The following is a 27,967-nucleotide window of genomic DNA, read 5'->3' as shown; positions in this document are numbered from 1 at the left end:
CAACTATTCAGTGAATACTCGATTATTCACTGATTATTCATGAATAGAAAAGTAGTCATTGATTATTCAACTATTCAGTGAATATTCATGATTATTCGAATAATGCAAAATGCAATTATTCGAATAATTATTCAATGATTATTCGAATATTCAAATCATTCATTCATGATTCCCAGCCCTACTTTGGATATACCATACAACAGTCGTCTTTATAGACGACTGTGGTGGTATATACTAAAAGATTGGGCGGTCCATATGGGGAGGAAAGACGGGACCGAATATCCTAGGTGATTGAATGACTGACTATACAGAAGATTTTCAATTTATTTACAAACAATGTATTTCCTAACATTGGTAGGAACTGTTGACTAGATTAGACAATCACAAATTATTATGTCTATAGATGACAATCTTTGTAAACTTACTTTTGATGTTATAGCACTTGAATATATTGCTAGTCTTATATTAAAATGATTCAGATGTTGCTAAGTTCCTAAAAATTCCAAGATCTTGACTAGATTTCAAGACAAGAAGTAATTTTAGATTTCAAGACAAGACAAGAAATTTCAAGTCAATATTAAGACTCCTTGGCATACAAAAATAAGAAACCTTGGAATATCTTTACTATAACGAAAACGCTAAAACGTAGATATTTAATTATGAAAAAATTACATATTTCAACATAACATATGCATTTTGATTCATTGAACATATTTTCTGCTGAATCGATTCACAAAAATATAAATTAAAAATATTTGATGATAGTTCTGTTGAAACTAAAATTGCAAACTAGATATGAACTTTTTTTAAACCGAAATCAGACCATAAGACTTCGATTTCTTGACTTTGTTTTTGTTAGAGCTGCTCTCGAAATTAGCTTTCCGCAGGTCCATACATATCAAAATGAAATACAATGAGAGCTGTAGAAATATATTTATTGGTAATAACTTATTGACATTGTACAGTCTGTTTATTTATGAATGTGTTATGTATGTAAGCAACAACTTCAATGATTTTAAAGAATTACTGTTAAGTCATGAATACAATACCAGAGGAAAAAATTATCTTAGTAGAGAAAAAACAAATTTTAGTTATATACAAAGGAATGCTGTATATTTTATAATCACAGTATGGAATAAATTTCCTCAAAATTTTAAATGCATGCCTATTGCAATTCAAAGAAAAAGATTAAAAATGTTTTTGGTTAGTAAATGTTATTATAGTGTTAAGGATTTTTTAAGTGAAAGGGATTTTGTTTCATTATAGTGTTCATATGTATTGATATGTATTGACGTGATCTACATCTGCTGATATTTGATCAAATAAAGGATATTATTTTTATTATTATTATTATTAAAGGGCAAGAAATTGTTATCAAGTCAAGAATTCTTGTCTTGTCGATTACTGTTATTGTTATAGCACTTGAAGATATTGCCAAAATTTGTAAAATACAGACATTCTGACGATATAATAGAACGATCTGTTGAGGGGACACACAAAAAAATAATTAACCAATTATACAAAAATAACGTTATTCAAAACTGTATATGTATGTTATTGTGAAAAAATAAAGTCAAAATGTTAAATTCATCATAATATTAGGTACTACATATATTTAACTTATATTTATGTCTGAAATGTTCATCAATTGTTTTACTCTATATATAGCTCGAAATGAACAAATCCACTCTTATCATCTTTGTTATATTTGATGTTTTTGGCCCATGCTCTACATTCAATATTCAACACCACTCCGGAAGCTGGTCTTTTGAAATGCACGGCAATCAAAGGACTAAAGTAGTCTTTCGAGTTCGTATATGGGAAATAGTATCCTGGAAATCCTTGATGAGAAGGATAATATTTGATAGGTCCTAAATATTCCATATCGGCTGATGTTTCCCCAGTACAAGAAATCCAAATATTATTCCTCTGAAAAAAACACACTTTGTTTATTTTTACGATTTGAATAAAAAGCAAGTAGGTATAATACAAACTGCATTGTTTCCATGAATATTTTAAATTATCATTATCCTTAAAAGCGAATAATGTAAGCAATTTATGTCCGTTGAATTGTGGAAAATAAGGTCGCTTACTCGAAACGTACATAGGAGAGTTCCCATAATACTAAAAAGTGCAAGATGGAATTATTGCAAGGTACACTAAACAAAGCAATAAGAATAGCGGTTGGTGCCCCTGGCCCTCTCGACCATGGTACACATACAATCAGCATATAAGAGAACTCAAAATTGTTACAATGAGTAAATTGTAAACAAACAAATAAAGAAGCTATAGAAACACTAAAGCCCGCCACTCACGAAGCGTTTCTTCCAGCGTTTGGTAGCTAGCGTCGAAGAGATTCCAGTCGGGCAGTCAAGTTCATACTCTGATTAACAGTGGTACGGCCGTGTCCCGAGCTGTCTGACTGGAATCTCTTCGACGCTTGCTACCAAACGCTGGAAGAAACGCTTCGTGAGTAGCGGGCATAAAGGAGCACGACTACAGTGAATTGAAAGAATAATAAAAATGGTCGATATAATCGTCCATCTGAGCGTTCAAAAGACTGGATTTGTTACTGACGTGATGTCTTAACGCCATAGGTAGAGACATAATCGACAATGGCAAAGTCAACCAGTCAGTAAAATACACGGAAATTCAAGAACCATCGACTTCAGTGAGACACAAGAAGATCAGAAAGAAGGGAAAAGAGATCAAAGAAAGTGTAATTGAAAGCGAGCCATGAAAAGTAACTTCTCCTCCGAATTAAATATGTTATTTTTTTTAATGTTTCGAAATTCACAAAAATCTGGAGATCTACTTTTAAATTAGATTTATATTTACGATCGTTGAATTGATTGATCAATGGAAAATTTGCCTAGTACGGTTTCATGCTGAATTAATTTTGACAGACAAGAAGCATAATAATAATTGATACTTAGTTATCATTGCTAGGTAACACTTTTCGACTCATCGAGGTTATAGAAAAATTAAAATTCCAGCAAATACCTAGCTAGAACAAAACAGGAATACCGAACAAGAGATGACACAATATCACGGTCGACTGCACCCAGTACTGCTACTCAACCCAAACAGCAAACTATCATTGGAAAATAAGTTGAAGATCATAGAAGCAGTGCATAAGAAGCATAACGTACACATTAGGAGTTGGTATAATACTAAAAAGTGCAAGAAGGAACTAGTGCATACAGAACCAGCCAATAAATGAACTCAAACTATTTAGTATTGTGAACAAACAAATGAAGAAGCTGACAGAAACATTCAAGGGCCCAGTGATCTTGACATTAGAAATCAGAACAGACAGACTACCCACGGACCGAAAATCAATTAATTGGGCAAAATTCAAAGAAATAATTCAAACAAAACGTGTGAATATAGAAAAGAAAGAACAGCTAGACGAAGCAATCGAGGATCTAGAAAAAAGAATAATCGAAGCTGAAGTACAGTCCACCAAGATCAAAAAAATACCGAAGAAGAGATCGCTACCTCTAGACGTGAGAATTTTGTTAGAGAAGCAGAAAAAGGCGAAGAAACAGTATAGACGCACATTAAACCTCGGTGACAAAACTATACTGAATAAACTGACGAACGATGTGAAAAACAGAGTCAGACAAGTGTTCAACGAAGACTGGGACAAGAAGTTAGAAGAACGAGATACGGAAGACCAATCACTGTGGAAAATGACGACAGCACTAACTGAAAGAAAAACGAAAGCGAAGATACCAACACTCAAGCAGGGAAATCAAGTAGCTGTCACAAAGGAAGAAAAGGCAGAAATGTTTGCAGAATCTCTGTAACATCAATCCAAGCCGAATCCAAAAATCAACGACGACCAATTCAACCAATCAGTCTTACTACACGGAAATATAACAGACGAAGATCCCAATGAAATGGAAGAAGATTCAACAGAAGTGACTAAAGAAGAAATTGAAGAAGTTATCAAAACATTGAAAAATAGAAAAGCACCCGGAATAGACGGAATACTCAATCAAGCAATGAAAAACTTACCAGGAGAAGCTCGAGATGAAATCGTTGAAATAGCCCGATTCATACTAAAAACAGGATATTACCCAAACAATTTGGAAGAAAGGAAAGGACAAAAAAGAACCAACGAATTATCGACCCATAAGCCTATTATCGGCCTTTAGTAAAGTGGTGGAGAAATTAATCCACAGAAGACTGACAGATTTCGTAGAAGAAAAGAAAATAATTCCAGATCACCAGTTTGGGTTTCGTAAAGATCATTCAACGATTCATCAACTGGTACGAATAACGGAAAATATTAAGAAGCAAATGAACCTCTCTACAGATACCGGTGCAATTTTCTTGGATATAGAAAAGGCATTTGATACAATGTGGCATCAGGGTCTGATTTACAAATGAAATTTCCAATCAAACTTATGAGATTGATACAATCGTACCTGGCAAATAGAAAATTTAGGTTGAATATCGATAGTACCAGGTCAACGATTAGAGAAATAGAAACCGAAGTTCCCCAAGGATCGGTGATAGGACCGCTGCTGTTCAACTTATACATGACAGACACACCGAAAATGAATAGATGCAAGATAGCCCAATTTGCAGATGACACCGCCATATACTATTACAGTAGAATGCGGAAAACAATCACTAGGCAGCTACAGATAGACCTAGACACACTGGTAAGGGTACTCAACCGTCTATTGAAAATTGAATTAAAATTCTAATACATAAACTCCGACACACACTGATGGAATATTTCAAGAAATGGAGATTCAAAGTGAACACATCAGTTGCAATCTACTTCGGAGGAACAACAGTAAAGAAAGAGAAAGCAGGAAACGTCAAAATAGAAAACCAGACGATAGAATGGACAAAGGAAGCAAAATATCTGGGAGTAATACTGGATGATAGAATGAATTTTAACAAACAGATAGAAGAAAACAGAAAAAAGACAAGGCAATAGCACGGCAGACTGTACCCGTTGCTCAACCCTGAAAGTAAACTTTCTTTAGAAAACAAGCTAAAGATAATAAAAATAGTGCTAATACCAAGCATTACGTATGCAGGAGTTACCTGGTATAATACGAAAGACAATAATAATGACCAGTTGCAAAGTACGCTAAATTCAGTAAAAAGAACAGCGGTTGGCGCCCCATGGTATATAACTAACCAACATATCAGAGAAGAACTGAAAATTGAAACTATTGAAGAAATAGTCAATAAACAAAGAAAGAAGACAATAGAGACACTGAAAGAGCATAAGGAGAATAAGGAATTAAGAAAGATAATACAAATCAAAATAAGAGAGATAAGATCAGATAAGAGGAAATACCTCTTTCAAAGAACTAAATAGAAGAAAAAAGTGACATGAAGTAGGGAGGAAAGCCTTCCGATCAGACAACAGCAGAAAATAGGAGAAATGAAATTAGAGGCGAAGGGAATGTAAATTCCGGATCTTAAACAAAAAGAAGATCTGAGCAGTCAAGGAGCACGAAAACAGTGAGTTAAGAAGATTAATAAAAATTTCAATAAGAAAGTCAATCAAGGGGACCTACAACGAAATAATGACAAGCAGAAGGGATTAGGGAGGAAGTTCTCTCTAAAAATAAAAAGTAGAAAAACGGTTAAATTATAGTACAGTACAGTCATACAAGAAGAAGATCTAGGTATAAGAACCGAACCTATCTTGAAAATTTGTCTAGGTTCTCATCGGCCTTATCGAGTATACACGGTGGCCACTTTTTCAATGGGATTGTATTGGTAACTTTTAAACCATAAGAGTTAGAAGGTCGGTCAAATGGAGAAAAAGTTGCATGCATAGAAGCATTATCAAGCAGTTCAAACAAATCGAGATTATCAGGGCCGGTTATTGAGATATCATAAGAAAAATAAATTGTGTCATTTTGATTTTTCTTTTTTCCTACTTTATTTCAAATATTATCAAAAAATGTTACAGGAATTTTTTATTCGACAGTAAATTGTTCTCAATTTGACGTAATCAGATTTCGTATCCAACGTTTCGTGCTCTCTGGGCCACCCTCAACCTCATTTTTTTCAATACGGATCTGTATATTTTATGACACTTTTTGAAATAACTTTTAACGCTGAATTAACGATATATCATACAATGTCATTCAAAGTTGATTTTCAGGTGATTCTGATTCTGAATAACCGGCCCTGATAATTTCGATTTGTTTGAACTGCTTGATAATGCTTCTATGCATGCAACTTTTTCTCCATTTGAAGACCAAACTTCATAATCATTCAGTAGCAATTTGAGTGGACAATGTTCACTAAAAACATACTTAACTACCAGAAATAATAAACATCGATGAGTATTCTGGTTCTTGTCTTGATATTGATGATGGACTATATGTGCAAGTATTCTGGTGTTAAAATTCAATATTATTTTTTATCGAGAGTAGCATGAGGTCTTTTTTACCTCTTCAGGCCGTGTTATGTTGTATTTTATGAGGTCTTTCAGTTGTTGTGGCATGTCTTCTGGAAGATTATTCGTATCATTGTAGTACTCTGGCACCCATCCTTGTATCTTATTGAGTTTTAGGAATATACATGGTGCATTCATGTGATAGTTATAATAACGTTCTTGGTTGCAGGGCCCCCACTCTCTAATATCGATATTACAAACTTCACCTGATTTGGGAGGATCAATGTAAGAACAACTTTTTCTTGACACATATTTTTTTTCATAATAATAGGCTGAAAAAAGTAAAATGAATAAGAGAAAAATCAGGAAATCATATTCGAGGTTATGGAACGTAAGATGCAAAAAAAAATACAGATTTAATTTCAAGGGTCGATGCTTAAGGGACTGATCGGTAAAAAAATTTCTTCGATTTTTTCTGGAGAAACTCGCACCTATTCACGGAAATATTCGGCAGTATTGTTATATACAGGGTGATTCACCGCGATGGCCTATTAGACGTTTATGGAAAACTAATCATAATTTTGTGCTGAAAATTTAAATGTTGGTGTTTGAGACAATGATCTTTCTCCTAAAAATATTTTCAGATCCCTACAACTTCCGGTTATACCAGAAACAGACTACTACTTCCTTATAATCAAATGACACAGCCTATTATATTATGGCATCAATAGATAGCTTCTTTGATGACAATTTCAGCAATATGTTATACTCTGGGTAAACATTCAACGGTTCATGATCATGGGTTAGTGAGATTCTTATGAAAAAAAAGGTGCCGACGAGGACTCACATGCTTTTGAGTATTCCTGCAGAAATAGATTTTTTCGATTTTATTTTCGATTTCGCAAACATATATTATTACAAAATTGATTGCGGTTTGGAACAAAAATGTACAGGTTGTTTATCAGAAGACCATGAACTTAGACAACTCAAATTCCACGAAACTCAAGATTTTCAAATTAAAACTTATGTTTTTGATAATTTCCTTCAATATTACGTATAAAAAGAAGGGAAAAGAATTTTAGATCAAGAAAGACAGCAATTTTTAAATTTGTGTAGTAGTCTCTGTGACTAAAAAAAGTTAAGAGGAAGGTTTTATTCAGAAATCAGAACACCCTGTGGACTGTGGCGTGATTTATTGAGATGAATGTTTATGAACACTCAGATGTTGCCCCATCTTTTCTGATTTTATTTAATGCGATATATTAATTCTGAGAGAAATTGAAGCACTACATATGGTACCGTTGTTGAACTAGAAAGTGATATTTTAATCGCAAAGTTCTTCAAGTTGATTTCAATTAATACATCGGACCAAAAGTGTATACCTACATAAGTTCCATGAAAAAGTTAATTGTATTGATGAATTCAGATATCATTTTTTAACCGATGAATGGAAACACTAATACAATGACAAGTCGTTCATTGATTAATAGTTTTCATTGAATCAACGAACAACCAATGTAATGTTCATTATTAAAGTTTGATGATCGGTTCATTATTCGATCGGTTGTACTTTGTATCAATAATGTATTTTACTGTACATTGAAATTGTCTAAAGTAGATAAGGTACATACTTAACTCGATTATTTTATACATCAAATGAAAAAAGTTCTTCTATCTATAAAAAAGTGATCAAGTAAACAATGAAATTAAGTTGATGATTATGGCATTCTTCAACACTAACAACTTTGCTTCTGCCGTTTTGATATAGATGACAGTAACCGTGAGTGGTAGTCGAAATAAATAATCGTAGATGCAATACAATAAGCTTAGATATTTGTAAACATGACGCCTTCGTCATGGCTTGAAAAGCAAAGACGGAAGGGACTCCTGCATCACATTGTTACTAGAGACGAAAATGGGTTCATTTCGATAATCCCAAGTGCAGAAAATCAAGTGGATTTACCGGCCATGCTTCCACGTCGATGACCAAACCAAATATTCCCGGTTCCAAGGTCATGCTCACTATTTGGTGGGACCAGCTCAGCGTAGTGTATTACGAATTGTTAAAACCGACTGAAACAATCACAGGCGATCGTTATCGAACGCAATTAATGCGTTCAAGCCGAGTATTGAAAGACAAACGGCCGCAATACAACGAGAAACATGATAAAGTGATTTTACAGTATGACATTTCTCGACCCCATGTTGCGAAAGTGGTCAAGACTTAGAAACGTTGAAATGGAAATTCAGACCACACCCATCGTATTCTCCAGACGTTACTTCCTCGGACTATCACTTGTTTCGATCAATGACACACGCCCTGGCTGACCAGCACTTTTGGTCTTATGAAGAAGTAAAAAATTGGATCAATTCGTGGATCGCTTCAAAAGATGAGCAGTTTTTTCAATGCGGGATTCGTATGCTGCCCGAAAGATTGAAGAAAGTAGTGGCCAGCGATGGACAATACTTTGAATCATAAATGTAGGTAAAGCCAGTTTTTTAAAATAAGGCCTCGAATTTCGGAAAAAAAAACGGCGGAAGCAAAATTGTGCGTCTATCTACAATCATTTTATAAAGAACTCCTTATACTATGGTATAATGAAACAAGCTCTTTCAGTATACTGAAACCACTGATAGTGCTGTAAAAGATGAGGCAACATCTTAAGGCGGCCACTCACGAGGTGACGAGGCACCCATGTTCGAGTGTTCGGATCATTTTACAGTCGGGCAGCTCGGGACACGGTCGCACGACTGTTATGATATTTTTAACCCGGACACTTCATATGAGAAATAATGAGTCCGGTCCTGGAATATTGCAATAATTAATATCTCTCGAACTTGACCTCGGCATGTGTCAATAACATCCCAAGTTTCAATAAATGACAGCAATAAGTTTGGTTCTGATGATGGTTTCATTATTTCCATGAATATGAAAATTCACCTTGTAGCTTTCTGAGGAAAGCCAAAAATTAAAAAAGGTTTTTCATCCTGGGTCCATGCCTTGGATAGATAGTTTTTCCGATAACATATTTGGATAGCCCGTGAAAAATACTATCATTGTGATGGGCCACCTTTCATTATTGCTCGAAGATAAGCCACAAAATCCAGTGACCCGCTTACGTGAAACACTCTCTACAGTATTACCGGGATACCCTTATTAATTGTTTCCTAGATCTCAAAACCAAATATTCAGAATACAGTTATACTCACTTTCTAAAGAGGATTGAATTCTTGAGGACCAATTTTTGGTATTTGTTCGATTAGTTCCTTGTACCCATATAAGAGTACTTTCGTTGTTTTCTGGCATTGGAATGAAACCTAATTTGGGGGTGGTACCATTCATGCCTATATCACTCCATTTTTGTACTTCTGACCTGACCGCTCGAGAGAAAACTAATACGCATGTGGTCAATAAAACTGCTAGTACGGTAGAAGAAATAGAGTAATGAAAAATTTTCGCTGAAAAAGAAATTTCAAATGACAATTTTTTGCATTATCAATCCAAATAATCGTTCAATATTAGAATTTTTCATGAAAAATTATCTGATAATTATCGTCTTAGAACTCCCTAGATATTACAATGATGGTTTGCTAGAATCAGATATTAATAAGTAAAACAAACATCATTGGAACAATATGAGAAAAACATCTAATTACCCATAATTTTATATAACTTCCTATACCACCAGTAACGACTCTTTCTTCTGTGTATTTCAAGATGTAAATGAATTATGAATCTAAAATTTGATTATTATGTAAATATTATGAAAATGATAAAAGATAACATTGACCTATCGAGAATAATATATTATAGAAAATCAAAACAAATTGATCGAAATTTATAATAAAAAAGCACACGATGAGAAATACTCTGATGAGTGGCACAAGGTCCAACCTAAAATTATTCATTAAAGAAATTATATTCAGTTATTAGTTCCGAAATTTCCACACAGTTCCAGAGATTCTGAAACTCACTATTATATTGTTACTCAGGGCCGTCGATAGGGAGCTATATACAGGTTAAGCGATCGCCTTGGGCGCCAAAATTAAGGGGCGGCATTTCAAGCTTGATTAAAAAAATCCTGTGTTGTTTTACAAAGCACCGAATGAGAAGTAATCGAGTCGAAAACGGGAGGATGGAATGCAGACAAATTTAAGATAAAAAACCAAAGATGCCGCAGATGGCGCGAAATCTCCCTCACATTTCATAGTTACAAAATTATTGACGCCAAAACTCATGTACTCATCAGGCTTGTAGGCATTCTTTTTGATAAAATTTGTCAGCTTTTATTTCGTTTGTGGGACGGATCCTTGATGTTTCAGGAATAATTTTTATTTACTATTCTCCAATGCTGTTATTAGTTTACTTAATCAAATTTTTGTTTCATTATTTCAGTTTTAGTCAGTACTTTTTTTCTTTTCTTACCGGGGATCATTAAGGGTTTTTTTCCTTTTTGATAGAGACAGTTAGAGTGTAATGTCACAGTAGGGCTATCAAAGAGAAAGAGTGCACTGTTTTGTACTGGACTTTCAGTATAATTTCCACTCATACCATTTCAAGATAAGATTACTCAATTCTACAACAAAATATTTTAAAACATTCATTTGTACAAAATGAAATGCAGACCACGTGAACAAACAGACACTCAGTTTGAATTCTCTTAGGTTCCTTTCACACGGTGAAACGTACGGCTCTCGCTCATAAGCGAGATCATTTTCCGGTTCTACATTCAAATTTGTGAGATTTTATTATCGCGGTTGGAGTAAAATTAATAGAAACAACTTGTTGTAGTTTTGGATATGTTCGTATGGAATACATAAACAAGTGTTGAATATTCATTCAAAAATTCATTTATATAAAAGAGACGAATAATGTTTTTAGTTTCATAAGAAGGTTAATATTCTGCGAAGAAAATATATATCCCCCTTTTGAAAAATATACCTACTCAGCCTTGATATAGGTAAAACTTCAAGTTCATATTGAATATCTGCATCCGATGTCACCCTGAAAACTAAGAAACTTTCATTTTAATTTTTTTTTTAATAGACTATTCGTACTGTTCGTAGGAAGTTATTCATTTCATTATATTATTTATATTATTATAGGGGATCTTACAGAATGGGACTCCATGTATATAATTATTCTTTGCATGTTCATTTCATTGAATTCCTCCTGATTGGCTGGACGGATTTCGATGAAATTTTGTATGTATGTTCAAGTGGATTCGAGAACGGGTTGGGATCCACGTTTTTTCATAATGTTTCTCTGATTGATTTTTAATTCAATCCGAATTTTTTTTTGCCGAATCCACTTGAACACACAAGAATCAAAATCCGTCCAACCGTTTAGGAGAAGTCTAGTGAAATACATACTGTACAGGACAACCTCTGTCAGGACCGCTAGTATTACCTTGCTGGGTAGGCAGACCAATATTTGTGGTACCTACTTACTCAAAATTATGTATATTTAATTTCAGAGCTAAATAATTCATAATTTACTTTGTTAGGCCCAGTTTCACCAAATGCTTTAATCTTGACTTAGCTCTTAAGTGAGGCCTTAGATCACGATTAATGTAATGTAGCGTTTCACCACACTCCAAAGCGCCATTTAATCGACCAATCGCGATTTAGCACTAATCGGCCATTTTTGGAGGATTATAACCTTTCAAGTTGAGATTAATAATTATTTATCAGTATGGAACTCTTGTCTATGTAATGATTCTTCCGGAAATTTCTAATTTTTGGGTCAATTTTATCGAAATATGACTATATGTATAGGCTCAATATTTCCCATTCAAAATACACGTAAACTTTGTTTTTGTGTTTTATGAAATTTATTGCAAAGAATAATTTATTGATATGTTTGATTGAAATATTATTTAAGAAGCAGTTAAACTTGTTAATAAAAATAAATAAGTTAATAAAATTACTTATATAGTTTTTTTTCCAGAATGTGTGGTTTTGTGAAATGGGATAATTTCTTTTTAACTTCTGCAAGTTTCCGACATTTCGAAGCACATCACTCGACATTTTCGGCAAAAATTAACTTTGTTTTTTATTTACAAGATGACAAATGATTTGAAATGTTATGAGTTATGAATGAATGACACCTGATACCTAGCGCCAATGGTGGTCATCACTGCTTATACGATACAGAACACTATATAACTGTTTGTTCACAACGTTGCCAAATGGTTTGACTATTTAATCGCGATTTGGTTAATCGCGATCATCTTCGGACGGGTTGATGCATGGTGAAACAGAAAACACTGTTAAACCTGCTTTAGTAACAAGCGGAGTTTAATCAATCTGGGATCAAGTGCTTTTTGGTGAAACTGGGCCTTAGTTCCGATGCTATGTATGATAATCATGAATTTTCCCTAAACTGATTCAACAGAAATTATAAGTTCTGTTTTTTCTCTGAGAAATTCTTTTGAGAATGAAGAATATAGAGTGTTTCTATTACCTATTATTCTAGTGGAGGCGGAAGAGATTAGTTTAAATCTTAAATGGCAACCCCTATGTTTTATCCAATTACTAGCCGGGTGCTAAATAAATTTTATTATTTTTTTTCTTTCGTTGAAGGCATCGACTGCTATGGTCATGAGCCTCTAACCTAACCATCACCGGACATGTACAACATCCAGCCAGGATTCGAACCCGGTACCTTCGGCAATCGGCACCACAGTCGACATCTCTGTCTACTGCACTACCGAGGCAGTCTTAATTTTATTATTATTATTAATTCGTATGTATTCCATCCTATTGTTTCTGACTAAATTACATCTCATTCGGTACTTTGGATTTCTACATATGGCCTTTTTATTGAACAAGCTTGAAATGCCGCCTCTGAATTTTGTCCGAGGCGAACTCCTACCCTGCCTACTGCCTAGCGAGCGCCCTGTTTCCTATAGAAGCGCTCTGGTCGAGATGCATGAGACGTGACGGCTCTCGCCCATGAGCCGTGACATCTCATGGCTCATCGTGTGAAAGCGCCGTTGTAATCTTTGCATTTCCATCCTTCGATGTGACTCTCGCTCATAAGCGAGAGCTGTACGTCTCACCGTGTGAATGAAGCTCTCGCCCATGAGACGTGATGGCTTATAGCTCGTTGTAGTCTTTGCATTTTGATCTGTCGGGTCTGCCTCTCGCTCATGAGCGGGAGACGTACAGCTCACCGTGTGAAAGGAACGAATGGGTATTCGAAATGACTGCATATTTTCGGTTGAAAAAGTGTCATCAATATGTATCGCTCATATGATCTCCAAACTTTTTTAATAATTACAATGATATTAAAATGAGGTGCAAATCGATTCAAAAAACGTCTGCAGAAATCTGAGTAGGATCATATGAGCGATAAATAATATTGATGAGACTTTTTCAGCTCAAAGTATGCAGTCATTTCGAACTCTCTAAGAAGAGAATTTTGACTATGTTTCTGCTTATTCTCATGGTCTCCATTTCATTCTCTCCAAATGAATGTTTTGAAATATTTTGATGATTTCTTTGATTTGGCTTATCTTGGTTTTTGGAAACATGAACAACCCATGCATAATAGAAATATTCTGGCTTCCTCCAAGTGACTTTGGATATACCATACAACAGTCGTCTTCATATACTATATGGTATATACTAAAAGATTGGGCGGTCCATATGGGGAAGAAAGACGGGACCGAATACCTAGGTGATTGAATGACTGACTATACACAAGATTTTCAATTTATTTACAAACAATGTATTTTCTAACATCGGTACGAACTATTGACTAGACTAGACAATCACAAATTATTATGTCTATAGATGACAATCTTTGTAAACTTACTTTTGATGTTATAGCACTTGAATATATTGCTATTTGCTAGTCTTATATTAAAATGATTCAGAGGTTGCTAAGTTCCTGAAAATTTCAAGATCTTGACTAGATTTCAAGACAAGAAGTAATTTTAGATTTCAAGACAAGACAAGAAATTTCAAGTCAATATTAAGACTCCTTGGCATGCAAAAATAAGAAACCTTGGAATATCTTTACTATAACGAAAACGCTAAAACGTATTTAATTATGAAAAAATTACATATTTCAACATAACATATGCATTTTGATTCATTGAACAATTTTTTCTGCTGAATCGATTCACAAAAATATAAATTAAAAATATTTAATGATAGTTCTGTTGAAACTAAAATTGCAAACTAGATATGAACTTTTTTTAAACCGAAATCAGACCATAAGACTTCGATTTCTTGACTTTGTTTTTGTTAGAGCTGCTCTCGAAATTAGCTTTCCGCAGGTCCATACATATAAAGGGCAAGAAATTGTTATCAAGTCAAGAATTCTTGTCTTGTCGATTACTGTGATTGTTATAGCACTTGAAGATATTACCAAAATTTGTAAAATACAGACATTCTGACGAAATAATAGAACGATCTGTTGAGGGGACACAAAAAAAAATAATGAACTGATTTAACAAAAATAACGTTATTCAAAACTGTATATGTATGTTATTGTGAAAAAATAAAGTCAAAATGTTAAATTCATCATAATATTAGGTACTACATATATTTGACTTATATTTATGTCTGAAACGTTCAAAAATTGTTTTACTCTGTGTATAGCTCGAAATGAACATATCCACTCTTATCATCTTTGTTATATTTGATGTTTTTGGCCCATGCTCTACATTCAATGTTGATCACCACTCCGTAAGCTGATCTTTTGAATTGCACGGCAATCAAAGGACTCAAGTAGTCTTTCGAGTTCGTATATGGGAAATAGTATCCTGGAAATCCTTGATAAGAAGGATAATAGAAGATAGGTCCTAAATATTCAATATCGGCTGCTGTTTCTCCAGTACAAGTAATCCAAATATTATTCCTCTGAAAAAAACAGACTTTCTTTATTTTTATGATTTGAATAAAAAGCAAGTATATTACAAACTGCATTGTTTCCATGAAAATTTTAACTTATCATTATCCTTAAAAGCGAATAATGTAAGCAATTTACGTCCATTGAATTGTAGAAAATAAGGTCGCTTACTCGAAACGTACATAGAAGAGTTCCCAATCATACTAAAAAGTGCAAGAGGGAACTATTGCAAGGTACACTAAACAAAGCAATAAGAACAGCGGTTGGTGCCCCTGGCCCAGAGGCCATGGTACATATACAATCAGCAAATAAGAGAACTCAAAATTGTAACAATTAAGGAAATTGTAAACAAAGAAATAAAGAAGCTATAGAAACACCAAAGGAGCACGACTACAGTGAATTGAAAGAATAATAAAAATGGTCGACATAATCGTCCATCTGAGCGTTCAAATAACTGGATTTGTTACTGACGTGACGTCATAGGTAGGTACATGACGTGATGCCATAGGTACATGATCGACAATGGAAAACTCAACCAGTCAGTAAAATACACGGAAATTCAACAACCATCGACTTCAGTGGGACACAAGAAGATCCGAAAGAAGGGAAAAGAGATCAAAGAAAGTGTAATTGAAAGCGAGCCATGACAAGTTACTTCTCCTCCGAATTAAATATGTTATTTTTTTTTCAAATGTTTCGAAATTCACAAAAATCTGGAGATGTACCTTCAAATTAGATTTATATTTACGATCGTTATAATTGATTGATCAATAGAAAATTTGCCTAGTACGGTTTCATGCTAAATTAATTTTGACAGACAAGAAGCATTGATACTCAGTTATCATTGCTAGGCAACACTTTTCCCTCCGGCTGAAGAGTATTTTTCGATGATTCTGTCAGTAAAAATATGACGTTGTTATTGTACGTTCGAAATAAAAAGATAATACCAAGATTAATACCAAGTTCAGTTTTCGCAAACAGCACTCAATAATTCATCCACTGGTACGACTCATCGAGGTTATAGAAAAATTGAACTTCCAGCAAATAGCTAGAAGGAAACAGGAAAACCGAACAAGAGATAAGACAATATTACGGTCAACTACACCCAGTACCTACTGCTACTCAACCCAAACAGCAAACTATCAGTGGAAAATAAGTTGAACATCATAAAAGCAGTGCATAAGAAACATAACGTACACATCAGGAGTTATCTGGTACAATACTAAAAAGTGCAAGAACTAGTGCAAGTTGCAAGGTACACTAAACAAAGCAATAAGAACAGCGGTTGGTGCCCCATGGGCCATGGTACATAAAGAACCACCCAATAAAAGAACTATTTAGTATTGTGAACAAACAAATAAAGAAGCTGATAGAAACATTCAAGGGCCCAGTGATCTTGACATTAGAAATCGGAACAGACAGACTACCCACGGACCGAAAATCAATTAATGGGGAAAAATTCAAAGAAATAATTGAAACAAAACGTGTGATATAGAAAACAAAGAACAGCTAGACGAAGCAATCGAGGATCTAGAAAAAAGAATAATCGAAGCTGAAGTACAGTCCACCAAGATCAAAAAAATGCCGAAGAAGAGACCGCTACCTCAAGACGAGAATTTTGTTAGAGGAGCAGAAAAAGGCGAAGAAACAGTATAGACGCACATTAAACCCCGGTGACAAAACTATACTGAATAAACTGACGAACGATGTGAAAAATAGAGTCAGACAAGTGTTCAACGAAGACTGGGACAAGAAGTTAGAAGAACGAGATACGGAAGACCAATCACTGTGGAAAATGACGACAGCACTAACTGAAAGAAAAACGATAGCGAAGATACCAGCACTCAAGCAGGGAAATCAAGTAGTTGTCACAAATGAAGAAAAGGCAGAAATGTTTGCAGAATCTCTGGAACATCAATTCAAGCCGAATCCAAAAATCAACGACAACCAATTCAACCAATCAGTCGAAATACACGGAAATATAATAGACGAAGATAACAATGAAATGGAAGAAGATTCAACAGAAGTGACTAAAGAAGAAATTGAAGAAGTTATCAAAACATTGAAAAATAGGAAAGCACCCGGAATAGACGGAATCGTTGAAATAGCCAGATTCATACTAAAAACAGGATATTACCCAAACAAATGGAAAACGGCGGATACAATTTTAAATTGGAAGTAAGGAAAGGACAAAAAAGATCCAACGAATTATTGACCTATAAGCCTATTATCGGCAATTAGTAAAGTGGTGGAGAAATTAATCCACAGAAGACTGACAGATTTCGCAGAAGAAAAAAAAAATTCCAGATCACCAGTTTGGGTTTCGTATAGATCATTCAACGATTCAACTGGTACGAATAACGGAAAATATTAAGGAGCAAATGAACCTCTCTACAGATATACCGGTGCAATTTTCTTGGATATAGAAAAGGCATTTGATACAATGTGGCATCAGGGTCTGATTTACAAATGAAATTTCCAATCAAACTTACGAGATTGATACAATCGTACCTGGCAAATAGAAAATTTAGGGTGAATATCGATAGTACCAGGTCAACGATTAGAGAAATAGAAACCGAAGTTCCCCAAGGATCGGTGATAGGACCGCTGCTGTTCAACTTATACATGACAGACACACCGAAAATGAATAGATGCAAGATAGCCCAATTTGCAGATGACACTGCCATATACTATCACAGTAGAATGCGGAAAACAATCACTAGGCAGCTACAGATAGACCTAGACACACTGGTAAGGGTACTCAACCGTCTATTGAAAATTGAATTATAATTCTAATACATAAACTCCGACACACACTGATGGAATATTTCAAGAAATGGAGATTCAAAGTGAACACATCAGTTGCAATCTACTTCGGAGGAACAACAGTAAAGAAAGAGAAAGCAGGAAACGTCAAAATAGAAAACCAGACGATAGAATGGACGAAGGAAGTGAAATATCTGGGAGTAATACTGGATGAAAGAATGAATTTTAACAAACAGATAGAAGAAAACAAAAAAAAGACAAGGCATTCGCACGGCAGACTGTACCCGTTGCTCAACCCTAAAAGTAAACTTTCTTTAGAAAACAAGCTAAAGATAATAAAAATAGTGCTAATACCAAGCATTACATATGCAGGAGTCACCTGGTACAATACGAAAGACAATAATAATGACCAGTTGCAAAGTACTCTAAATTCAGTAATAAGAGCAGCGGTTGGTGCCCCATGGTATATAACTAACCAACATCAGAGAAGAACTGAAAATTGAAGAAATAGTCAATAAACAAAGAAGACAATAGAGACGCTGAAAGAGCACGAGAAAAAGGAATTAAGAAAGATAATAAAATCAAAATAAGAAAGACAGATAAGACGAAATACCTCTTTCAAAGAACTAAATAGAAAAAAAAGTGACATGAAGTAGGGAGGAAAGCCTTCCGATCAGACAACAGCAGAAAATAGGAGAAATGAAATTAGAGGCGAAGGGAATGTAAATTCCGGACCTTAAACAAAAAGAAGATCTGAGCATTCAAGGAGTACGAAAATAGTGAATTAAGAAGATTAATAAAAATTCCAATAAGAAAGTCAATCAAGAGGACCTACAACGAAATAATGACAAGCAGAAGGGAGGAAGTTCTCTCTAACAATAAAAAGTAGAAAAACGGTTAAATTATAGTATAGAACAGTCATACTAGAAGAAGATTTAGGTATAAGAACCGAACCTATCTTGAAAATTTGTCTAGGTTCTTATCGGCCTTATCAAGTATATAGTATATGGACGAGAAGGCAGATCGAATTTGAAGACGAATTCGTCATCAGTGAGTTCAACATTTTTCGGTTAAAAATTCTAAAATTACAGACATTATGACGAAATAGCTAACCAAACTTTTTTCTACTAAAAATTCTTGAATTATAACGGAATGACAAAAATACGGTAGTTATGATGAGATTTGTTGTGTTTTTGGACAGAAATTATCACCAGTTAATGTGGTGCATAATTGTCTCTTCGCATATTTGATCTTTTTGTACGAATTTTGTTCGATATTTTCATCTTTTCCGGAATTTCCAAAAATACTCAAGCTGAAATGCCGTATACAGGAATGTAACCAAACTAGGTTAATAACAGAGGATGCTCAAACTCTACATATCAAGGCCGTGGCCAAAGGATGTCAAGGGGGATTGATATCCCTGAGAAGTGAGAGGACTTCATCTTCTCTAAAACGCGAAAAAATTTATTCAAGAAACTCCAGAAGCCAGAAAAGATTAAACGGTTCGGTAATTGAGTTGTTCGCTGCGAGAAAAGCTAGAACACTCAATTTAATTTTCTAATATGGTGTACATATACAGGGTGTCCCGGGAAGAATGCGACAAACGAATACCATGAATTAAAGTCATCAAGGAGGACCTGTATCAAGAGGTTTCAATCGCCTGAGTGCCTCCGTTTGGGATTTACAGGGTGATGTTCATCTTATGAGTGAAATTTCACTGTTGAAAACTCTTCAACTAATCGACCGAATAATTTCAAATTTTGAGGTTTTGTGACCCTTTCCTACCGCCTTCCTTCAATATTTCTTAATTCGAGTAAATCAGATCCGGACTAGGAAAATTTCAGACTTTTCCTATTTTCGTGAATATTCGATCACCCTGTACGTGAATATTTATGACTTTTTTCCGTTTTCGGAACCACAAAGAATCAATTCATTATAAAAATTCTAAATCTCGGCTTGGCACGGTCATACAGGGTGATCAATAAACATTCCCTTATGAGTGAAATTTTTTTAGTTCAATAACTCTTCAAGAAATCCACCTAAAAATTTAAATTTTTGAAGTTTTGTCGCCTTTTACTATCGCCTCCCTTCAATATTTCTGAAAACGAATAAATCAGACCCGGACTAGGAAAATTTAAGACCTTTTCTATTTTCTTGAATATTGAATCACCCTGTATGTTGATATCATGATTTTATTCCGTTTTCGTAATTATTATTATTATTATTTGAACTGGGGTCGTTTTGCTTCGGTAAGCATTCCGGGAACTGCGACCATGCAGATCTTTTGTTCACTACCCTACTCATTCATAGAAACCCAGGGAGGTCGTCAACGACGTTAATAAAATTGACAACCTCCCTAGGGGCCTTGGCCATTACCTCTCTGGTATCCAGGACCGGCTTGCCCATGTGAATGGTTCTTAGGCCAGCCAGCTCTGGACACTTGCATATCAAGTGTTCAGCCGTTTCTACTTCCGATCCACAGAGCCTGCAAATCTCGTCTGCTGACTTACCCATACGGTACAAATGATGTTTCTACCGACAGTGCCCCGTCAGCAGTCCCACCATCATCCGAAGCTCCGCTCGCGACAGTTTCAGGAGCTTTCTGGTGTAAGTTGGTGAAATCTTCACGAATTTCTTTGCCTGAGCAAGTCTAGGAGTGTTAGTCCAGTGGATTGTCCTACTGTTCAACTCCCATAGCTGGACCGCAGCTTTGTATTGGTCTTTTCCTATCCCACAGAAAGGCTCAGGTCCAGCAGGTCTTAACCTTGATGCACTTTTTGCAAGCTCATCCGCTCTCTCATTTCCTTCAACCCCACAGTGCCCTGGTACCCATAGTAGAGTCACCTTATTTCCTCTGGCCAGTTGCTTTATGGTGTTACGGCACTCCCAAGTCAGCAGAGACCCCTGACAGCACGATTCCAGGGATCTCAGCGTGGTTTGGCTGTCCGTGGTGATGTAGATATGCGCCCCTTTGAGGTTATTTTGAGACACTCCTGGGCGAATACATAAAAAGCCATTATCTCGGTCTGTAGAATCGAGGGCTCACTTCCCAGGGCTTTAGAGATCCTCAGTCAAGGTCCATATATCCCAATGCCGGTGCCCTTCTCTGTTTTTGATCCATCTGTAAACCATATGGATGACTTTTTGTCCAGACGATTTATGAAACTTATTTCGTAATAACAAAGAATTAATTCATAATAAAAATTTCAAATCTCTGCTTGGCGCCATTATTCAGGGTGATCAACAAACATTTCTTCATGAAGTATGTAAATCCATGTATAGTAGCCAGGAGATCCGAAGATATTGTCTGGCTGCCGAAGATCGCTCTAACACTTATATGTTTTATGACGTAATGTGAATGTGTACAATTTTAACTAATTATAACTAAACCCATGTATACCATACGCTAAATAAATAAATTTCTTCATGAAAGAAATTTCATAGTTCAAGATATTTTGAATTTATCGGTAGAATTATCTCGAAAATTGTTTTTTCACCCTTCACGGATGTCTCACCTAAATTTTCCTCAAATGATTTAGGAAAACTTTCAATCAACAAGCTGAATAAAAAATAGAACAAAAACAGCAAATAAATTGAAAATAATTGATCTTGAAAACAATTAATCAAAAATAAAATATTTTCAGTTCAGCAGATATTGTTCAAAATGATATTCCTCCATTTTAATGCATTTTGAGCACGTTGATATGATATAATTGTTTCACAGATTTCGCTATCTTATTCGGTTGAATCGGTTGTACCTCTTTCATGGGGGAATGTTTATTGGTCACCCTGTATGACGGTGGCAAGCTGAGTTTTAGAATGTTGATTATGAATTGATTCGTTGTGGTTACGAAAACGAAAAAAAATATGATATTGACGTACAGAGTGATCCAATATTCAAGAAAATAAAAAAAGTCTAAAATTTTGTTAGTCCGGATCTGATTTATTCGATTTCAGAAATATTGAAGGAAGGCGATAGTAAAGGGCGACAAAACTTCAAAAATTGAAATTATTCGGTGGATTTGTTGAAGAGTTATTGGACTAAAAAAATTTCACTTATAAGGGAATGTTTATTGATCACCCTGTATGACCGTGCCAAGCAGAGATTCAGAATTTTTATAATGAATTGATTCTTTATGATTCCGAAAATGGGAAAAAATCATAATGTTCACGTACAGGGTGATCCAATATTCACGAAAATAGGAAAAGTCTGAAATTTCCCTAGTCTGGATCTGATTTACTCGAATTCAGAAATATTGAAGGAAGGCGATAGGAAAGGGTGACAAAACCTCAAAATTTGAAATTATTCGGTCGATTAGTTAAAGAGTTATCGAACTGTAAAATTTCACTCATAAGATGAACATCACCCTGTATATCCCCAACGGGTTCTCCATGATGACCTTAATTTATGGTATTCGTTTGTCGCATTCTTCTCGGGACACCCTGCATTTCTGTCACGATTTTCTAATAATAACATACACATATGTATAATAGATTATTAGCACCCTTTCCTTTCTTTTTTCAAAACAATTCGATGTTTTTCTACAAATCATGAATTTTCCGGAATATCGTGTAGAAATTCACACAGAAGGATATAGTAAATGATATACCAAACTTCATAATCATTCAGTAGCAATTTGAGTGGAAAATGCTCACTAAAAGCATACTTAACCACCCGAAAATATGAACATCGATAAGTATTCTGGTTCTTGTCTTGATATTGATGATGGACTATGTGGACAAGTATTCTGGTGTTAAAATTTAATATTATTTTTTATCCAGAGAAGCTTGAGTTTTTTTTACCTCTTCAGGTCGTGTTATGCTGTATTTTATGTGGTCTTTCAGTTGTTGTGGCATGTCTTCTGGAAGATTATTCGTATCATTGTAGTACTCTGGCACCCATCCTTGTATCTTAATTGAGTTTTAGAAATATACATGGTGTATTTCTGTGATAGCTAAAATAATTATCTGGTTGGCAGGGCTCCCACTTCCTAACATCGATACTACAAACTTCACCTGATTTGGGGGGATTAATGTAAGAACAACTTTTTCTTGACACATATCTATTTTCATAATAATAGGCTGAAAAAATTCAAAAATTAAAATCAGGAAATCATATTCGAGGATATGGAATGTTTGATGCAATTAAAAAAAAATACAGATTTAATTTCAAGGGTCGATGCTTAAGGGACTGATCGGTAAAAAAATTGACTTTCTTCGATGTTTTCTGGAGAAACTCGCACCTATTCATGGAAATATTCAGCAGTTATATACAGAGTGATTCACCGCGAAGGCCTATTAGACATTTATGGAAAACTAATCTCAATTTTGTGCTGAAAATTTAAATGTTGGTGTTTGAGACAATGATCTTTCTCCTAAAAATATTTTCAGATCCCTACAACTTCCGGTTATACCAGAAACAGACTACTACTTCCTTATAATCAAATGACACAGCCTATTATATTATGGCATCAATAGATAGCTTCTTTGATGACAATTTCAGCAATATGTTATACTCTGGGTAAACATTCAACGGTTCATGAGTTAGTGAGATTCTTATGAAAAAAAAAGGTGCCGACGAGGACTCACATGCTTTTGAGTATTCCTGCAGAAATAGATTTTGTCGATTTTATTTTCGACTTTGCAAACATATATTATTACAAAATTGATTGCGGTTTGGAACAAAAATGTATAGGGTGTTTATCAGAAGACCATGAACTTGCACAACTCAAATTCTACGAAACTCAAGATTTTCAAATTAGAACTTATATTTTTTATGATTTCCTTCAATATTACGTATAAAAAGAAGGGAAAAGAATTCTAGATCAAGAAAGACCGCAATTTCTAAATTTGTGGAGTAGTATCTGTGACTAAAAAAAGTTAAGAGGAAGGTTTTATTCAGAAATCAGAACACCCTGTGGACTGTGGCGTGATTTATTGAGATCAATGTTTATGAACATGCAGATGTTGCCCCTTCTTTTCTGATTTTATTTAATGCGATATATTAATTTTGAGAAAAATTAAAGCACTACATATGGTACCGTTGTTGAACGAGAAAGTTATATTTTAAAAATTGAGCAATTTATCACAGGAATTTGGACAGAAAGAATAAATAACCAACTATGATTTTGCCAACGTTTCGGAACGTCTTGTACAGAATCTGTTATATTTTAATCACAAAGTTCTTCAAGTTAATTTCAATTAATACATCGGACCAAAAGTCTATACCTACATAAGTTCTACCTACATATTCTAGGTAGAAACTCAACGGTTCATGAGTTAATGAGATTCTTATGAAAAAAAGGTGCCGACGAGGATTCAGATGCTTTCGAATATTCCTGCAGAAGAAGATTTTTTCGATTTCGCAAACATATATTATTACAAAATTGATTGCGGTTTGGAACAAAAATGTACAGGTTGTTTATCAGAAGACCATGAACTTAGACAACTCAAATTCCACGAAACTCAAGATTTTCAAATTAGAACTTATATATTTAATGATTTCCTTCAATATTACGTATAAAAAGAAAGGGAAAGAATTTTAGATCAAGAAAGACCGCAATTTCTAAATTTGTGGAGTAGTCTCTGTGACTAAAAAAAGTTAAGAGGAAGGTTTTATTCAGAAATCAGAACACCCTGTGGACTGTGGCGTGATTTATTGACATGAATGTTTATGAACATTCAGATGTTGCCCCATCTTTTCTGATTTTATTTAATGCGAAACATTAATTTTGAGAGAAATTAAAGCACTACATATGGTACCGTTTTTTGAACGAGAAAGTAATATTTTAATCGCAAAGTTCTTCAAGTTGATTTCAATTAATACATCGGACCAAAAGTGTATACCTACATAAGTTCCATGAAAAAGTTAAATGTATTGATGAATTCAGATATCATTTTTTAACCGATGAATGTAAACACTAATACAATGACAAGTCGTTCATTATATTGAATATTTCCCTCCACCTTCGGTGTCGTGCTCTTTCTCCAAAAATGAAAATGAACTCATGCAGTTTTTATGACAACACGCTGTCATGCAAAATTATCGGTAATTTTGATGCACTTGTGCAATTACTTCCGATTATTAGTTTTCATTGAATCAACGAACAACCAACATTATTAAAGTTTGATGATCGGTTCATTATTCGATCGGTTGTACTTTGTATCAATAATGTATTTTACTGTACATTGAAATTGTCTAAAGTAGATAAGGTACATACTTAACTCGATTATTTTATACATCAAATGAAAAAAGTTCTTCTATCTATAAAAAAGTGATCAAGTAAACAATGAAATTAAGTTGATGATTATGGCATTCTTCAACACTAACAACTTTGCTTCTGCCGTTTTGATATAGATGACAGTAACCGTGAGTGGTAGTCGAAATAAATAGATCGTAGATGCAATACAATAAGCTTAGATATTTGTAAACATGACGCCTTCGTCATGGCTTGAAAAGCAAAGACGGAAGGGACTCCTGCATCACATTGTTACTAGAGACGAAAATGGGTTCATTTCGATCATCCCAAGTGCAGAAAATCAAGGGGATTTACCGGCCATGCTTCCACGTGGTTGACCAAACCAAATATTCACGGTTCCAAGGTCATGCTCACTATTTGGTGGGACCAGCTCAGCGTTGTGTATTACGAGTTGTTAAAACCGACTGAAACAATCATAGGCGATCGTTATCGAACGCAATTAATGCGTTCAAGCCGAGCATCGAAAGACAAACGGCCGCAATACAACGAAACACATGATAAAGTGATTTTACAGTATGACAATTCTCGACCCCATATTGCGAAAGTGGTCAAGACTTACTTAGAAACGTTGAAATGGAAAGTCCTACTACCCGTCGTATTCTCCAGACGTTGCTTCCTCGGACTATCACTTGTTTCGATTAATGACACACGCCCTGGCTGACCAGCACTTTTGGTCTTATGAAGAAGTAAAAAATTGGATCAATTCGTGGATCGCTTCAAAAGATGAGCAGTTTTTTCAACGCGGGATTCGTACGCTGCCCGAAAGATTGAAGAAAGTAGTGGCCAGCGATGGACAATACTTTGAATCATAAATGTAGGTATAACCAGTTTTTTAAAATAAAGCCTCGAATTTCGGAAAAAGAACGACGAAAGCAAAATTATGCGTCTATGTACAATCATTTTATAAAGAACTCCTTATACTACGGTATAATGAAACAAGCTCTTTCAGTATACTGAAACCACTCATGCTGTAAAAGATGAGGCAACATCTAAAGGCGGCTACTCACGAGGCACCCATGTTCGAGCGTTCGGATCATTTTACTCGGGACACGGCCGCAAATCAGAGAATGAACTTGACTGCCCGACTGGAATCTCTTGGTTACCTGGCTTCCAAAGTCTCGAGAAAAAGCCTCGTGATTGGCGCGCATAAGTATTCGTAAACATTATCTTATCTTCTGTAAACCATTCACTCCACAGTATGTTCTGAATAAACACTTACTTTTCATTTTTTCTTGTTCACCCTTGTAGGTATATGTATATCAAAGGAAAAAGAAATAAGGATCACATTTGAACTGTTAAGTTTTCGAGGAATCAAGTTACATCTATACCTACTCTTATCAGAGGTAGAGTACTCTGAGTACTTATATTAGAATTAGGTGAGTACGGAATGACACCAAAACATCAATATCAGCTTCCCCTCAGAAAGCTACATGGTGAGTTTTCATATTCATGGAAATAATGGAGCCATCATCAGAACCAAACTGATCGCTGGAATTTATTGAAACTTAGGATATTATTGACACATGCCGAGGTCAAGTGAAAGAGATATTAATTATTTCAATATTCCAGGACCGAACTCATTATTCTTATTTGAAGAGTTCAGGTAAAAAATATCACTTTGAGATGAAATAATGCTCTTTTTCGAAATCGAAACAATGATTTTAAATTCGAAATACAAAATGATATTTTTAACCCGGACCCTTCATATGAGAAATAATGAGTCCGGTCCTGGAATATTGCAATAATTAATATCTCTCGAACTTGACCTCGGCATGTGTTAATAACATCCCAAGTTTCAACAAATTACAGCGACAAGTTTGGTTCTGATGATGGTTTCATTATTTCCATGAATATGAAAATTCACCTTGTAGCTTTCTGAGGAAAGCCAAAAATTAAAAAAGGTTTTTCCTTGGATAGATAGTTCTTCCAATAACATATTTGGATAGCCCGTGAACAATACTATCATTGTGATGGGCCACTGTTCATTATTGCTCAAGGATAAGCCACAAAAAGCAGTGACCCGCTTACGTGAAACATTCTGTACAATTATTACCGAGATACCCTTAATAATTGTTTCCTAGATCTCAACACGAAATATTCAGAATGCATTCATACTCACTTTCTAAAGAGGATTGAATTCTTGAGGACCATTTTTTGGCATTTGTTTCATTAGTTCCTTTTACCCATATAAGAGTACTTTCATTGTTTTCTGGCATTGGAATGAAACCTAATTTTGGGGTGGTACCATTCATGCCTATATCACTCCATTTTTGAACTTCTGACCTGACCGCTCGAGAGAAAACTAATACGCATATGGTCAATAAAACTGCTAGTACGGTAAAAGAAATAGAGTAATGAAAAATTTTCGCTGAAAAAGAAATGTCAAATGACAGTTGTTTGCATTATCAATCCAAATAAAAATTCATTATTGAAACTTTTTATGAAAAATGATCTGATAATTATCTTCCTAGATCTTTCTAGAATATACAATGTTGGTTTGCTGGAATCAGATGTCAATAAGTAACATCATTGGGACAATATGAGAAAAACATATAAATACCCATAATTTTATATAACTTCCTATACCACCAGTACCGACTCTTTCTTCTGTGTATTTCAAGATGTAAATGAATCATGAATCAAAAATTTGATTTAATGTAAATATTATGGAAATTATAAAAGATAACATTGACC

At 34.8% G+C, this 27,967-nt stretch overlaps 1 protein-coding gene, 1 long non-coding RNA gene and 1 pseudogene across 2 annotated transcripts; 1 reads left to right on the top strand and 2 right to left on the bottom strand.

Annotated features, from left to right (window-relative positions):
* The first annotated feature begins 245 nt into the window (after positions 1-245).
* Positions 246-14,842, top strand: LOC123677543. Its single transcript, XR_006747117.1, has 2 exons — positions 246-887; positions 14,674-14,842. It is a non-coding gene; the product is annotated as an uncharacterized LOC123677543 (long non-coding RNA).
* On the bottom strand, positions 1,582-10,164 carry LOC123677542 (sodium/potassium-transporting ATPase subunit beta-2-like). The gene is made up of 4 exons (XM_045614113.1): positions 10,043-10,164; positions 9,596-9,844; positions 6,440-6,717; positions 1,582-1,929 (listed from the first exon to the last, which is right to left on the bottom strand). The coding sequence occupies exons 1-4, from the start codon at positions 10,044-10,046 to the stop codon at positions 1,654-1,656; spliced, it is 807 nt and encodes a 268-aa protein (XP_045470069.1). The 5' UTR covers positions 10,047-10,164; the 3' UTR covers positions 1,582-1,653.
* LOC123677539 lies at positions 14,087-27,967 on the bottom strand (annotated as a pseudogene).

The sequence above is a fragment of the Harmonia axyridis genome, chromosome 4 (genome assembly GCF_914767665.1).
Source record: "Harmonia axyridis chromosome 4, icHarAxyr1.1, whole genome shotgun sequence".
Lineage (NCBI taxonomy): Eukaryota > Metazoa > Arthropoda > Insecta > Coleoptera > Coccinellidae > Harmonia > Harmonia axyridis.
This window is presented reverse-complemented; position numbering and strand designations above follow the sequence as displayed.

What these genes read in the sequence shown, in the direction of transcription:
- LOC123677542 (XM_045614113.1), bottom strand. An exon ending in AATTCAATCCTCTTTAGAAA is followed by an intron (nt 6,718 to 9,595) that starts GTGAGTATAACT and finishes TACTTTTTTCAG; the next exon opens with CCTATTATTATGAAAAAAAA. An exon ending in ACATAACACGGCCTGAAGAG is followed by an intron (nt 1,930 to 6,439) that starts GTAAAAAAGACC and finishes TGTTTTTTTCAG; the next exon opens with AGGAATAATATTTGGATTTC.